Source organism: Alligator mississippiensis, chromosome 4 (genome assembly GCF_030867095.1).
Source record: "Alligator mississippiensis isolate rAllMis1 chromosome 4, rAllMis1, whole genome shotgun sequence".
NCBI lineage: Eukaryota > Metazoa > Chordata > Crocodylia > Alligatoridae > Alligator > Alligator mississippiensis.
Genome location: NC_081827.1, coordinates 84375950 through 84389947, shown reverse-complemented (window position 1 = coordinate 84389947; position 13998 = coordinate 84375950). Strand labels below are relative to the sequence as shown.

The window sequence follows — 13998 nt, the reverse complement described above, 5'->3', positions numbered from 1 at the left end:
TTAATTGTTTAACTTGTTAATATTTATTTAATCAGTATTTACATCCCTAGTTGGGGGCAGGTGATGTGGAAGCAGTAGGAGGCCGAGTAGTGGGAAGGGCAGGAAGCTTGTCCCTGTCCTCCCTCCCATCACTTAACCCTACTTTGTGCTTGCCCCTCCATCCTCAGGCCCTCACTTCCCTTTTCCTGGTTTCCCCCTTCCTCTACACTACTGCTCTGACCTGACTGTAGCCTGGGGCAAAGACACAGCCCTAGCCCAGCACTCTAGCTGCAGTGTAGAGTCAGTACTGCTGCCCTCTGGTTTTTGCTGGAACACTGCATGGCTTCCTCTCCTGCCCTTCCCTCCCAGACTGCCCATCCCTAGGCTAAATGATAACCCAGGAATGGGCAAAATGCGGCCCACGGGCTGGATGAGGACTGCCAGGCCACTTTCTGGCCTTTGGGGCCCCTAAAAATTTAGAAAACTAGTATTTATCTGCTCCTGGGTGCCTGTCATGCGGCGATGACTTGCCAAAACTCAGTAAGTGGCCCTCTGCCCAAAATAATTGTCCGCCCCTGTGGTAACTGCTAAGCTAGAACCAGTTATCACTGAGAAGACTGGTTAAACAATCAAACATTTAACCATTCACATCCCCACCCCCTACTACCTGCCCCACTGCTGCCCACATCACCACCTGTCCCCCTACTGCCTGCATTGGGGGGACACAATAAATGTAAGATAATCCTCCAATAATTATATTTTATACACAGAAAATTATAACAAATTAATAGATTATCCATGTGTAGAATCTATTTATCGGGGGGGGGGGGGGGTCCATCTTAAATTCAGGCTAGCCTTGGATTTTGGCAAATAGGGTAGTTTTTACATTACTTTATAGCTGTAATGTACCTTTTCAGGTTCTGTATGAAGTCACTAATAGGCTGGTGACAAAGCATTAATCTAAACATGATTGAGAAGTGTATTAAGAAAAGTTAATGATCCAATAAACACCACTTTGCAAAGAAATCTCTCTATACAAGTAATTTTTATAAATTCATGATGTCTTTCATGCCATAACAGTAACAGGGCACTGGAAAAGAAGGGTTTACCTTTTGGCTTTACCACTGACCTTTTTCCACAGGTGAAAACCTGTAGCATTTATTTCACCTTCTTCAAAACTTTTGGGGAACATGATAAAAATACAGATCTCCATTAAAATTCCATTGAGACACTGATTGCAAAGTTTCAGACTGAAGCGATTCTCATGCTAATGTTATACTCTTGAAAAATATTACACAAAATTAGCATCTCATCAATATTCAACGGCTCCAATACTTCCTAATCTTTTGATTTCTTTCAAAAGCTTTCAACTGAAAACATTAATAATAAACCAGCATCAATAATGTTAAATGCTGCAAAAAGCTGAACTCCCTCAACCTCAGCAGTTTTTTGTAAGGATTCCTACAGAGATAGACTTTTATTATTATTTTGATAATCTGTGGGCAGCTCAATTCCCCACTTTTGTTAAGTAACCATTGTTAGTAAAATAAGCTCATCACATAAGGTATTATCACTGTGTTACAAGCAGATTGTATAGCTGAAGAATACCATTCCCTGCAGATGACTAAGTGGTGGGGACCTAAAGTAACTACGTTGACTCATGCATTACTGTACAATATGAACTGTAATTTCTATGTAAATCTTAGAAGCTTAGTGTGTTATCTTATAGTAATTAACCAACCTGAAACTAAAGCATTCTAGTTGCATAAGAATAAAGTATTCACTTGAAAAGCACTGAAAACAACCAACACCCTCCTGAACCCAGAGGAACAGATTTCCACCTTGAGCTTCCGCTGTACAAAAATGAAGTTTATTTTCTACTATGGGGAATTTTACCATCTTCAATTTTCCCTAAGCCTGAGGAAAGGCGTATGTGCCCAAAAGCTTGCAGAAAAATACATAATTTTTTTGTGATTTCTTAACTGGTCTAATAAAAGGTATCATCTCTGAACCAAGAGTTCTAGAGTTTTGTATTTCTGAAAACAACCAATGTATGAATGAGCATTTATGTAGATACTAAACTAGAAATGTAGAACTACAGTACTGCTCCAAGTGGGTGCAGGGGCATACCCTGAACAAGTTTGGGCACAGCCATGCCTCATCTACCCGGAGGAAATTTACTGTAGTAACAACTGGTTACCCTTAACTAACTGAAATAGCATACATTTTGTGACCACACACAAGAATGATTCAAGAGGAAAAGGCCAGAGAGAAATGCATTGCTTTGGATTTTGTATTGATAAACAAGATTGTTCCAATTACTGCAGGCTGAAGCAACAGAGCACCCACATGGAAGTACTGCACTAATAGAGCCAGTACCTTGCCAGAGCTGACACACCCATCACTTCAAGTACCTGCCTTTGTTCAGGATCCCCTGTTCGTCTGAACTCCCCTACTTAATTACCCCTTAAGTCAGATCACCCTCCTTAGGTAAAAGCTGCAAGAAATAATGTCACTAGTCCACTATCTGAAGTCAGAACTGAAACTGTGAATAACAAACTGAATGTATTATTTGCTCTCCCTCCCTGCCCAGAATACACCTCCAGATTTATCTTCTTCCAAGAATCACTATCACTAGCAGTTGCAACCTCAAACAACTTCAATGAGCAACCAATATTTGGATCTCTGTCTAAGAATAGCATGGAAGATGAGGTCATTTCTGGAGCATCCAAAGAGGGGGCACAGCAGCACAGCCTCTCTCCTTACCTAGCTGCATCTGCTTGCATGGGATAAGAAATCCTTTGACAAAGAACCAGCTGTCAAAGGAGACAACCAATATTCCACTGCTGAGCAATAGTTGTAGAGAAGGGTGTGAGAAGGTGACCACCTTCTTAGAAAGTGCAGGAAGTGGGGGGAGGAATCTGTCCCCAGCACATCTTTCTTTCTCTAGAGATGGTCCTGGTAGTCTGGAATTTGGCAGAAGGCAAGGCAGGGTGGCACTTTAAAGACTAGGGCTGTCCAATTTCTGGACAACTGGGAACAGCAGACCTGACTCCTCCCTCCCCACTACTACACACAGCACTCTCAACTTCTTGCCATGCACACCACACAGGCAGCCCATCCCTACAAAGTATGCAGAGCAGATCCCCCACCATCATGCATGCAACACCCTTTCCTCCCCTCCCTCCATGCACAATGGGAAGACAGCCTAAGATGCAGCACAGACAGCCGAGAGTTCCATCCCCTTTGCTATGTGCATAGCATGGGTACCATGACCTCCTTGTGCTGTGCCACCCTGCCCCAAGGACCAGGAGCAGAAAGTGGAAACTGGAGGAGGGAGATAGAGCCCAGAGACCCTGGCTGCCACTGCAGGAGCAATAGGGTGGTAGTGAAGTAGGGAGCGTTGGCTGGACAGAAAGAAGCCTGCAACCTGCATGTTAACACCTCAGGCTGCCAGTTATACAGCTTCTTTACAGTGTAACAAAATGCCACCCTGCCTTAACCTTCTTTCTTTATTTCCCTAGAAATGTTTCAGAAAAACCCTCATCATCATCTTCACATTTTACTCAACTAAAATGTTGAGCTAAGAAAAGTAACAGAAGAGTAAAGCTTCAGACACACAATGCAATTACTCCAGAATATTTACTTTGAATTTAATTCCATAATGAAGAGCAAACACCCATGAAGTTCTCTTATCTCCCTGTCTTATCCAGGTGCTATTACAGCACCAGACCCTCAAGTAGCAGAACAGCATTAGGCAAAAAGACTACATCAGGATGATACTAACAGGTAGGGTCATCTGTGGGATAGACTGAACAGCTGAGAGAAACACAGCCTTTAAATCAGGAATGTAAATATAAATATTGTTTTAAAAGTTATCCATTTAATCTCCTCAAATTATATTGGTTAAACAGTTAACTCAAAGTGTAGTGACCTCTGGCAGGAAGCCATGGGTTGGAGGCAGCAGGTGTAGCCAAACCACTAAGGGGTGCTGCCCAGCTGCAGAACCGCAGCCCTCAAGGCTGGAGCTGCAGATTCCTCGTGTCCAAATCCTCATGCCACAGGGAGGAAAGAACAGAGGAAGGTGCTGGGCTCCCCCACAGGGGAGCCTTCCCATCACAGCAGCAAGACTCCTAGTTCCATGGAGGGTCTTCCCAGGCCCCTTATAGCAGCGGGGCCCAGGCAAGGTAACAGATTCCTTGAGCTTGTCCCACCTTGATCTGGACCTGGAAGTCTCTGTGCTGCTGGGTCAAGCCCTCCCCAGCTTGCCCTGGGGGAAGATGAGGTCCAGACCCAGTGGGGTGGCCTCTGCCAGGTGCACTATGTCCTTCCCCTTCTTGTCTGTGGCAATGGGGCTACCTGGGGCCTGGCCCAGCCCTGAGGCAGGGCTGGCATGGCCTAAAGAGGCACCATGGCAGCTGTAGCAGGCAGCTCCAGGTTAGAGAGGGGATTGAGGCTAGTTCCTTGAGCGGTGATCTTAGCCCCACAGCATTCATGAGCTCCAGCCTAGGAGGCTGCTGTTTCAGCCCTAACACTCCCCCTGGGATCCCTGCTGCTCCAAAAGAATGCCATAAGGCTGTGCTCACCATGCGAGGGGCCAGCAATGACCTCTTAGCAGCCCTTTCAGGTCCAGGCCACAGTGGCATAAGTGCGGCAGAAGGCACAGGACCCTGTCACCCTACCTGGACCTTGTTGCTGGAGATGAGGGGGCGACAAACCCATCACAGGGATGGGAAGGCCCCGCCTGACCCATGTGGGGGGACCCAGCACCTCCCTGCTTCCCTGAGGTGGTGGGATCCAGGCACAGGAGAGGTCCGCAGCCCCGGCTCTGTCCACAGCCCCAGCCCACGATGGTGAGAAGGAGCCGCAGCTCCACAGCTGGGCTGCACCCCCAAATGGCTCAGCCACACCACTATCCCCCACCCACAGCTCCCTGCCAGTGGCCTGGGGCCCACGCAGAGCTGCTTGTATGGTGAAGACACAAGGGGCATAGGCCAAGGCTGCTCCTGCTGGAGGTTTCTAAACAGTAAACGGTATAAATAAAATTGTTGTTTAACCATTTACATACTTAAAACATTGCTACATTAGACACATTTTTTGCTCAGCATTTTTTCGCACCTCTGTGAAAACAGAGTGTACTGTGACTGCCCCCAAAACTACAGAGCTGAGCGTTTCCAACCCCATCTGGTAATGTCCACCTCCGCGTGGTTTTCAACTTCTCACTGGCGATTTGAAAAGCTTCTCAGACTCGTAACCAAATCCGTTCTGCGGGGCGCGGACACGAAGATGGGCTTTATACCCCTTTATCTCCTGTGCTCTGCCCCGATGCCCTGACCATCCCAGGTGCACGGATAGACCCAGGGCCCTACAGGCACCACCGGGCCCCAAGAGGCGCTCACAGGGAGAGGCAGCTTTGCACCTCTGCTATGAGGGCCGGGGCCGCCGTGCCTGGCATCTCATCAGTCCGGCAGGCGACGCCAAGCCCCAGGGGCTTCAGAGAAAGCCACGAGGGCCCCCGGCGCAGCGCGCCTTCCTGGCCCCCGGCCCTCAGCAGCTCCTGGCCTCACGCGGGAGACCTCGTGCCCTTTTCTTTTTGACAGCTCGTTGCTCCGGCTCTGCTCACCCTGCGCCTCGCCGCAGCCCCGGGCAGCTCCGCCTGGGCCTCGCACTCTTGTCGAAGGTGCCCCCGGCCCCGGCCGCCCGCCCCGAGGCGCCGCATCCCGACCCCGCCCCGGGGGAGGGGCCGGCCTCAGCTCCCGGGAGCAGCGCAGGCAGCACCAGCTCGGAAACGAGCTCCGCGCCCCCGCCCCGCCCCGCCCCGTCCCGTCCCGTCCGGGCCGCTCCAGACCTGGCGCCGCAGGCTAACACTGCCTCCCAGCCGCGAGGCTCCATGTCCCCAGCCCCGCCGCTGCCGCCGAGCCTGAGGCGGTGACTCCCTTCTGCAATGCGCGTGCGCACCATCTCCCTCCCTCCCCACCAGCCGCGGAGGATGCCGGGTGTAGTGCGCAGCCGGGAATCGTAGTTGCCGGCAGGTGGCGGGGCATGCTGGGAGCGGTAGTTCGCTCGTCTCGCCCGCGGCACAGCTGTCTCTAACGAGCGGCGCCTCACGTTCCAAGCCTGGTGCCGCCGTGCACCTTGGGGCTTGTAGGCTTGGCCTTGGCCGAGCGTCCATCCGGGGCTCGGAAGCAGCGGGGCTGGTGGATGGCGTCGCCTAGCAGCGGCCGCCGCTTCCCGTAGGGCCCGGGGCGACAAGTGAGGGCCGGGTTGGGCCAGGCCAGGGCGTCCCTCGGGTGCCGCTGGGCGGGGGAGAGCGTCGCTCTAGTGGGGGGTTCCCAGCGCGCGGAGGGGCAGGAGGAGGCGTGTGGGCGCGGCCAATTTCGGGGGTGCCCGGCCGGGGGTGCTCCAGCTGCTCGGGGCCTGCTGCTGCAAGGGTCAGAGGAGTCGCCTGCCTGGGTGTCCGGCTCCGAGAGATGGGCAGCGGTGGAGCTCATCTCGCTCCCCGGACCTGCGAGGTCTTTCTCGCTCCGTGTAGAGCGCACGGGCCGGTGCAGGGGCGAGGAGGGTGGGTGGGAAAGTCCATTTTTTCCTGTCAGAGCAGTTGTCACTTAAACTACACACTAAGACCAGGTGTGGGAAGTATCTGAAGTCCCGGACTAAAGAGTCTGGGAGGAAGGATGATTTCCTGTAGCATCTGCAGGCATCCGAATGCCAAGACCTGCGGGCCTGGGCCTGCAACTAGGACACCTGCCAGTGGATTTGGGAGGATGTGAAGTCCCAGGGTGAGAGCCTGGGGCTGAGAATGCTGGTTGTAGCACCATACATGGTGTTTAGAAAGATTGAATTCTGCCTGCTCCATTGATACGGTTTTTGGAGCGCTTGACTTCTGCTCAGTCAATATGATTTGGAACTGATTTAGCTGATTTGACCTGGAACACAAAATATATTATTATTATTAATAATAATAATAATAATAAATCCATTGATTTCTTCTCCTCCAGGCAGCAGGTTGTGTGGTTCAAGTGCTGCCCCAGATGGGCGCTGGGTGAGGGGAGATGATTCTGTGCTTAGGTTCCTGGATGCCTCCTGGCTGTTAAACATGTGAAGGATTTATGAGCTCTTTCAGAACAGTAGGTTCAGAACAGTAGGGGCTGGGGTTCTAGGTCATTACATCTCGTGTCTCTTATAATCATTGTACTGATGTCATTAGCCTTTTTGTTGTCTTAGGCTCTCTTTCTGCTTTTTATTCTGACAGGGTTATCATCTCTTTCTTTTCCAGGAATATTTTTGTCTTCATTTGTCATCTTTTCTCTCAAATAACAGACCTGTTCTCCTATTTCAGAAGGTATTTTGTTGTGTTCTGCATGAGGTCCTTCTGTGGTTTCACCCTAATTTAGAGAATTTTTAGATCAGAAATATGTGCATATTGTCACATCTTCCTTGGGAAATCAGACATCATAATGTACTCTGTTTAAATGCATAGCTTTCTGTCTGGAAACATAAAAAGGCTGTGTATTTTCCTGATTTATGAACTTACCCAAACTCAGTGTAAGCAGCACTCATTAAGAACACAATATCCTATCTCAGTCTTTTTCAGTACTGTACAGGGCTATTAGCAGTCCTGATAATGACTTGGCTTCTGGACATTTTTAAAGCTTTTAAAAGCAGCCCTGAAATTGGCATGCTCTGGTCAGTTTCAAGGCTTTTAAGGGCAGCTTTTTGACAGCTGTTTCCTTTCAGCCTTTCTGTCGCAGATATTATGTATTTACATGGATTAAAATTATATTACACAGCAGGTAGTAGAAGCTACCTGGTTTATACATTTAATCCATATGCAAATAATTGATACATGTGCTAACAGGCAAAAAATTGCAACCTGCTTGTATGGTAACAGACTCTTCTTATCCACATATGAGTTAGATGCATAAAATGGTTAGAGGCCTGTGTATCTTTCAACCACTCTACTTCATATCCTAGTTGTGCAGCGAAGGAGCAGCAGCTGTCAAAGGCCAGCTATTAAGCTTTGACAATGATGAGGGGTATTTATTTCCTTGATTGTCATCTCATCTCATTTTCATGATTTCTAATAACTCCAAGAGTGACTATTAGAAGTCTTTAAAATGATGGGAGGATAGTCATTTTCCGGGCTGCTAATACCACAGCACTAACAGGACTGTGTACTTAAATATTGATAGTTTAAATGAAAGTTTGGATAAGTGCATAACCTGCGTAAATGCTGGCCTGAGAACAGACGCTGGTCTGTTCTTAATCTCAAACGGTTTATGTTTCTCTCTCCATATATATACATATACATATATTGCATATTTTTTAAAACTCCTAGTAAACCGAGAGGTGGCAAAGAAAATGAGTGATTTGTATCCCAGCTTAATTGCACAGCTGGAGAAGTTTTTCTGGCAGACTGTTCAGACAATTATAGGAAAGTTTTTGAAGGATGGTAATGGCAGGAAGTTTTAAGTTGGCAAATCTCTACCCAGGGTTCATTTAATGCAGAGGAATGTGAATCAGTTTCTAATAGTGCAGAAATTTCCCACAACTTTAGTAAAATGAATGGTGAAAAAGATCTCAAAGGTCTTGCAGCACTGTACAGAGGTCCTATCTGAGAATTTGCACAAAATATCTGTTCTAATTTTCTACGTCAACTAGCAGCAACTGACTTGCTTGTTTTTTTTTCCAACTGTGAGAGCCATTTTCATAAGGAGAATAAGTAAATTATTTATATGTAGTAGGATCTAATTGCTCTATTTGGACTTTGTCAGCCTGGGTAGGAGCAGCCAATGAACAGTAGCAAACAATTAATCTCTACCTCATGTAAAATCTTTTCCAGGTCCTCACATAATGTCCAATAATACACAAAAACTTTGCAGTACCTAGTTGTAGACTGGCTGGTTATAGGCAGTAGAAAGAAACTTACACTTGGGTGGGTGTATTGCTTCTAATGCTTAATAGCACCCTCATGATAGATTTTGGTCAACAGGTTGTGAGAAGCAGATGATAAGACAGAGGTATCAATGTAGTGCTTGATCTGGTTCTTGTATATATATCTCCCAGTGATGCATTCATATTGTGCAGTATCCAAGATTTTATTTAAAAGGAAAAGAACATTTCTATCCCTCATGCTTGCAAAAGTAATCTAGATGTGGGAAGAGTGTAAACCAATGAAACAGTTCACCCTTGGAAGGTGTAAAGTCTTGTATTGTTTCCTGTGATTCACTTTCTTGCGTTTGGCAATTGTTTTAGCTTTAATGTAATGATCATTATTATTTTTGTTGTTGTTTCAGGGAAGAAACAAAGCTATTTTAAACTTAAGATGGCCCCCAACTTAGACTGGAAGATGCTTATGAGAGTTGACCCAGATGCTCTTCCACGTCAAGAGGAACTGGCGGATAGATTGCTGGAGACTGTGTCCAAAGTACGTGTATGAAGTACAAGAAATGTAAATGTTTTTGTTATGCATATTTAGTGAACCAGTTCTGGTTCCACAAAGATTTAGCATTAGTATAAATTTTGTTTAATTCTGTGTTATTTATGGAAATCATTCTATTGTCTATTTAGGTTGAAGGAAATGACCTAAAAAGTGAAAATCCTGAACAAGTAATACATCTTTTTAAAATTACTCAGTCACTAATGAAGGTTTGTATCAATTCTTTTTTTTTAAAGTGTGATATACTTTTTAAGCTTGAGCTGAGCTGCTACATGAAACTAAGAGTAAATGCATTTTTAATTACTTTTTTCATGTCACACATGTGACTCCAAGAATACATATGTGCAACAATAATTTTTTTTCTGTTATATTTTTGTCAGGTACAAAATACACGAGTGCAATGAAGATTTAAGTTAGACCTAGATTAGAGTAATTTTAAATTTATGAGGTTTAAAATTAATTATTGGAAATGCAGCCATCCTAAAACCATGCTTCTAAATCTTTCATATGATAACATCTTAAGTTGTATTAAAAATGCACTGCTAGCAGCCATGTAGGTTAAAGGGTCTGTTTTTGTAGGGACATTTTCTGGCGTTTCTGTAGAATGTGCCATAGAATTCTGTTCCAAAATGTGCCATAGAATTATTTATATAAAGTACCATAGAATTCTTTGTAGTTAATATAACTCCTATGGACATGTGTCTAAAGATGATATTGCAGAGTCCTAACTCTCATGCCAATGTGGCTCTAATAAACATTTCGGAGCTTTTATTCAATAAAAAAGGGTACATGTTTCCTTTAGTACTTAAATGAGTCTGTGGTGCTTTCTCATGAGCTTGTAGAAACATCTCAGAAGTTAGCTAAAGCTAATCCTTGTAAAATGTTTCTGTGTATTTTTTTTTTTTTTTAGATGAAAGTTCAAGAAGCGGAGCTGGCTGTAGAAGAAGTTGAAAAAGCTGGAGAGGAGCAAGCCAAAGTTGGTAAATATATTTTTTCTGAATAAGGTGCACAAATGTTTTGTTACATGGATTATGTAACTAATGATGTATTGTACTGAAGTATCTGTAAGTGAAGTGTTGAAACTGTTGAGCTGAAATGCAAAGCTGCCATTGACTTCAGTAGAGTCAGGATTTTACCGTAAATGTTTACAGGCAGCCATCGGACTTACGACACAACTGGTTCTTGAAAACCGCATCTTAGGTCGAAACGTAGTTACTCGGAACCAATTTTCTCATAAGAAACAATGTTATAAATGGGAGGTTGGTTCCTGAACCAAGGCCCGATACCCCATTTTCACCAAAAATACCCCAGAATTTTGTACTTGTTAATTATAGAAGAGTAATGTAGCTACTTTAATGTATTTATATCGTAAATAGGAATCCTATTGATTTGGAAGGATTTCTTTGAGGTGACTTTATTGAACTTCTTGAAGGGCTCTTGGTTGGACTTTTTGAAGGGTTCTTGGTTGGAGTCTTCTCAGGAGTCTTAGCTGCAAGTTTTTCTGGAGTCTTGTCTGCTTTCTTTAAGAAAGTGTCCAAGCAAGTTTGGACAGATGTTCTCCAGGGAGATGAGCAACACAGCAAACTTGTTCGATGGTGTGGTGTCGTATCGGCTCAAGCGTTGTAAGTTGAAACTGATGTCATAAAGTTGAAACAGGGTGTCAATTTATAAACGTTGTAAGTGCAAAATGTTGTAACTCAAAACGTTGTAAGTCGAGGACTGCCTGTATACACATGGTTGAATTCTGTCACTGTTAGCTGAGGTATCTGGTTTTTTACTTTATTTAAAGCCTCTGAATAACTGTGTGCTGTTTTATTTCAACAGAAAATCAATTGAAAGCAAGGATGATGAAACTAGAAAATGAACTGGAGGTATGCTTTTTTTTTATATTAAATTAATTTTTGTTAAATCTTTAATGTTTATTCAGCTTGAATTTAGTGAAGTTTGTGCGGGCCGGGTCAGAACCCGGGCCCTTTTGTCGCTCTGCACGCGGGCTGTGGCCGGCAGGCCGGGTCGGAGAGGGCAGGCGCCAAGCTAGAATTAGGCACAGACACGTAACGGTTGATTTTAAGATTGTTTACTTACACCGAGATGGTCGCGGTGCAGGCTGGAGACTTGCTTGAGTTGCGGTTACAACAGAAAACACGAACAGTCACGTGGGGTTTGCTAGGCTCCACACAGACAGAACTCCGGATGTCCAGGACAAGTGCGCATAAAACTCGTCAATACGTCTTATAGAAGGTTCTGTTCGAAGAAGGGAAGAAGTGGGCGGTGGATCAGGCCGCCAAACTCCTCTGAGCAACACACAGGGTTTCTATTACCCTGCCGCGCACACCCAGAGTCCCCACGAGATGGATGCGGAGTCCTCTTCGGCTTGGGCGGAAACTGCTCAAGCCTCTTATACGGCTAGCAGGCCAATCTCTAGCCGCCACGTGGGAATAATTTAGCGCTAGCCAATAGCGAGGAACAAATTTGCATGCGAAGAGCGGGAACTCCTTTGCACCGTGCATTTCTGTGTTGCAAAGGGAAATGCACCCTGCAAAGACAACTGCAAAGTGGCGGGAACTCTCTCCTTTGCACGCGGGTTCTCTGTGCAGCAGAACTCCTCCGTGCAATGAAGCTGTAAACCCACGGGGATAATTCTTAGTGCCGAAACACACACAAAAAATCAGACCTTTGGGTCATGACAAAGTTCTTGACACTGAATTTCTAAGTTTAAAAAAATGTTCAGTTTTTAAATTGTAAAGGAAATGTTGGTAATATTTATAAACAGACAAACATTTGGCAAAACTGGATAGATGTTTAGATTTAAAGTGTCATTGACTTAAGGACTCATGAAAAGACAGGTAAGATCAGCGTATTATGTTATCTATACTTTAGTTCAAACGTGTAGTCTCTATAAAAAGTGGGGGTGGGGGGAAATTACAAATCAAAACTATATCTGCTTTTGAAAAAGATGCATTTTCTCTGCGTAGTATTTAATTTCAAAACTGATTTTGAATATATACCAAGTACAGATGTTCAGAGAGGTGTTTATGTATACAGGGTATCAGAGGATTCTGTAATATCACTCGAGTATTTAGTTGCTAGAAATTGGTAGGAATTATCACTGATTACATGTGACCGGGGTTGCAAGAATCACATTACCTTCATGTGAGTAAATCAGTCTTGGTAAGTGACCTGAATTTTTTATTTTGAAAATGCAAAATGTATATTTGTTTCTGTCCTTAAGGTAGCTCGGCGATCTACTGGTGGTCGTGACACTCGTTTTTTGCGTGATGAGATCCATCAGTTGGAAAAACAGTTGGAACAAAAAGAGAGAGAATTAGCAGATATGGAAAAAGAGCTAGAAAAAGAGAAGAAAGTCAGTGAACAGGTAAGAAGAATTTTAAAGAAATAGTTCTAGAATTGATAAAAGTTCTAGGGCAACTTAGTCTGGAAGAGTGTTCTGAAAGTAGTCACTGGAATGAAAAGCACTGATTAAATGGGACCACAGCCTATAAAAATTTAACTGGGTTTTTAAGCAAAAAACAAATGGACTGCAATACAATTGCAAGTCCCATTTTCATATTGTTTTGTGTTTCTGAGTGTCAAAATAATAAGTAAATAAATTAAGTTTTTGGAGAAGAAGCTTGATGCGGGGGGGTTGGTGAGTGATTTGAGAATACCTGCATTCTAATACTATCTCAGTACAAATTCACTTTGCGTTTTGCTTTTTTTTGGAAAGTCATTTAATCTACTTGTCTCTCTCCATTTGTAAAATGGCAGCAATGTTGCCCATGTTGCTGAGGTACTGTGATAATCAAGATTTTATACAGTGCTTCTACATTTTGTAAGTACTGTTAAAGAAACTGATTTTTTTATAAATCATGTTGGAGTTTTAGGTGCAGTTGAGCTCATAAGTAAATAGGAGTTGAATTAGTTCACACAAGCACTACATACTCTATTGAATATTGAATTGAAATTCTAAGCTAAAGATACATTTAGGTAGTTTAATTGACTTTCCCAATATATCTGTCTAAAAGTAATATTTGGCTCAGAGATTCTGTAATAATATGGAGACTAAGTTTTATTATTTATATAAATAAGAAACCATTCCTTTTATTTTAGCTTGCCCTTCGAAATGAAGATGCTGACAATGAAAACAGCAAATTAAGAAGGGAGGTTAGTAAAGTTATTCATATAATTAGATTTAAACAGCTCATGTAGCTAATACAATTTCATATGTTTTATCTTGTTCTGTAAGTTTTGGAATGATCATAGTCTAATTTTTCTTTGGTATATTGCTTGGGTATTGATGCTAAGGGAATGTGAATTTTTAAATTCTAAAAAAGAATCTGCTTAGAAAGAATTGGATAGCTGAGATTTACTTCTCTGAAATGGGTGACGTGAAATCTCTGGCAGAAACTGTGTCTGTGTTTGCATGGCCTGTTACATGTAGTCCCAGGCTTGATGGGGCCTTCAAGCTCTAGTGTTGTAAAAAATTGAAATTAATATTTTATGTTATTACGGGGTAAATGTCATTACTTGAAAATTCTGAATTAAGTTCAACTATAGCCAAACTGATATCTCAGGGTAGA

At 44.0% G+C, this 13998-nt stretch overlaps 2 protein-coding genes across 11 annotated transcripts in view; one reads left to right on the top strand and one right to left on the bottom strand.

Annotated features, from left to right (window-relative positions):
- TMTC3 (transmembrane O-mannosyltransferase targeting cadherins 3) overlaps nt 1-5929 on the bottom strand; it is a 66320-nt gene extending 60391 nt beyond the window's left edge. For 2 of the 3 annotated variants that reach the window (XM_019480894.2, XM_019480897.2), the window contains exon 1: nt 5828-5929. The gene's annotated coding sequence lies outside the window, so the exon portion shown is untranslated. Of the gene's footprint in view, nt 1-5602; nt 5666-5827 lie in introns of those variants that run through there. The other variant, XM_019480896.2, reaches the window with a different exon arrangement.
- Nucleotides 5930-6128: 199 nt separating this feature from the next.
- Nucleotides 6129-13998, top strand: part of CEP290 (centrosomal protein 290) — a 99756-nt gene continuing 91886 nt past the window's right edge. For 2 of the 8 annotated variants that reach the window (XM_059726144.1, XM_059726141.1), the window contains exons 1-8: nt 6133-6231; nt 7256-7321; nt 9276-9406; nt 9550-9627; nt 10329-10398; nt 11243-11289; nt 12651-12794; nt 13529-13582. In XM_059726144.1, coding sequence (XP_059582127.1) covers nt 9305-9406; nt 9550-9627; nt 10329-10398; nt 11243-11289; nt 12651-12794; nt 13529-13582 — 495 coding nt within the window. In that variant the 5' untranslated portion in view covers nt 6133-6231; nt 7256-7321; nt 9276-9304. Of the gene's footprint in view, nt 6232-6577; nt 6759-7255; nt 7322-9275; nt 9407-9549; nt 9628-10328; nt 10399-11242; nt 11290-12650; nt 12795-13528; nt 13583-13998 lie in introns of those variants that run through there. The other 6 variants (XM_059726147.1, XM_059726145.1, XM_059726142.1 and 3 more) reach the window with 6 other exon arrangements.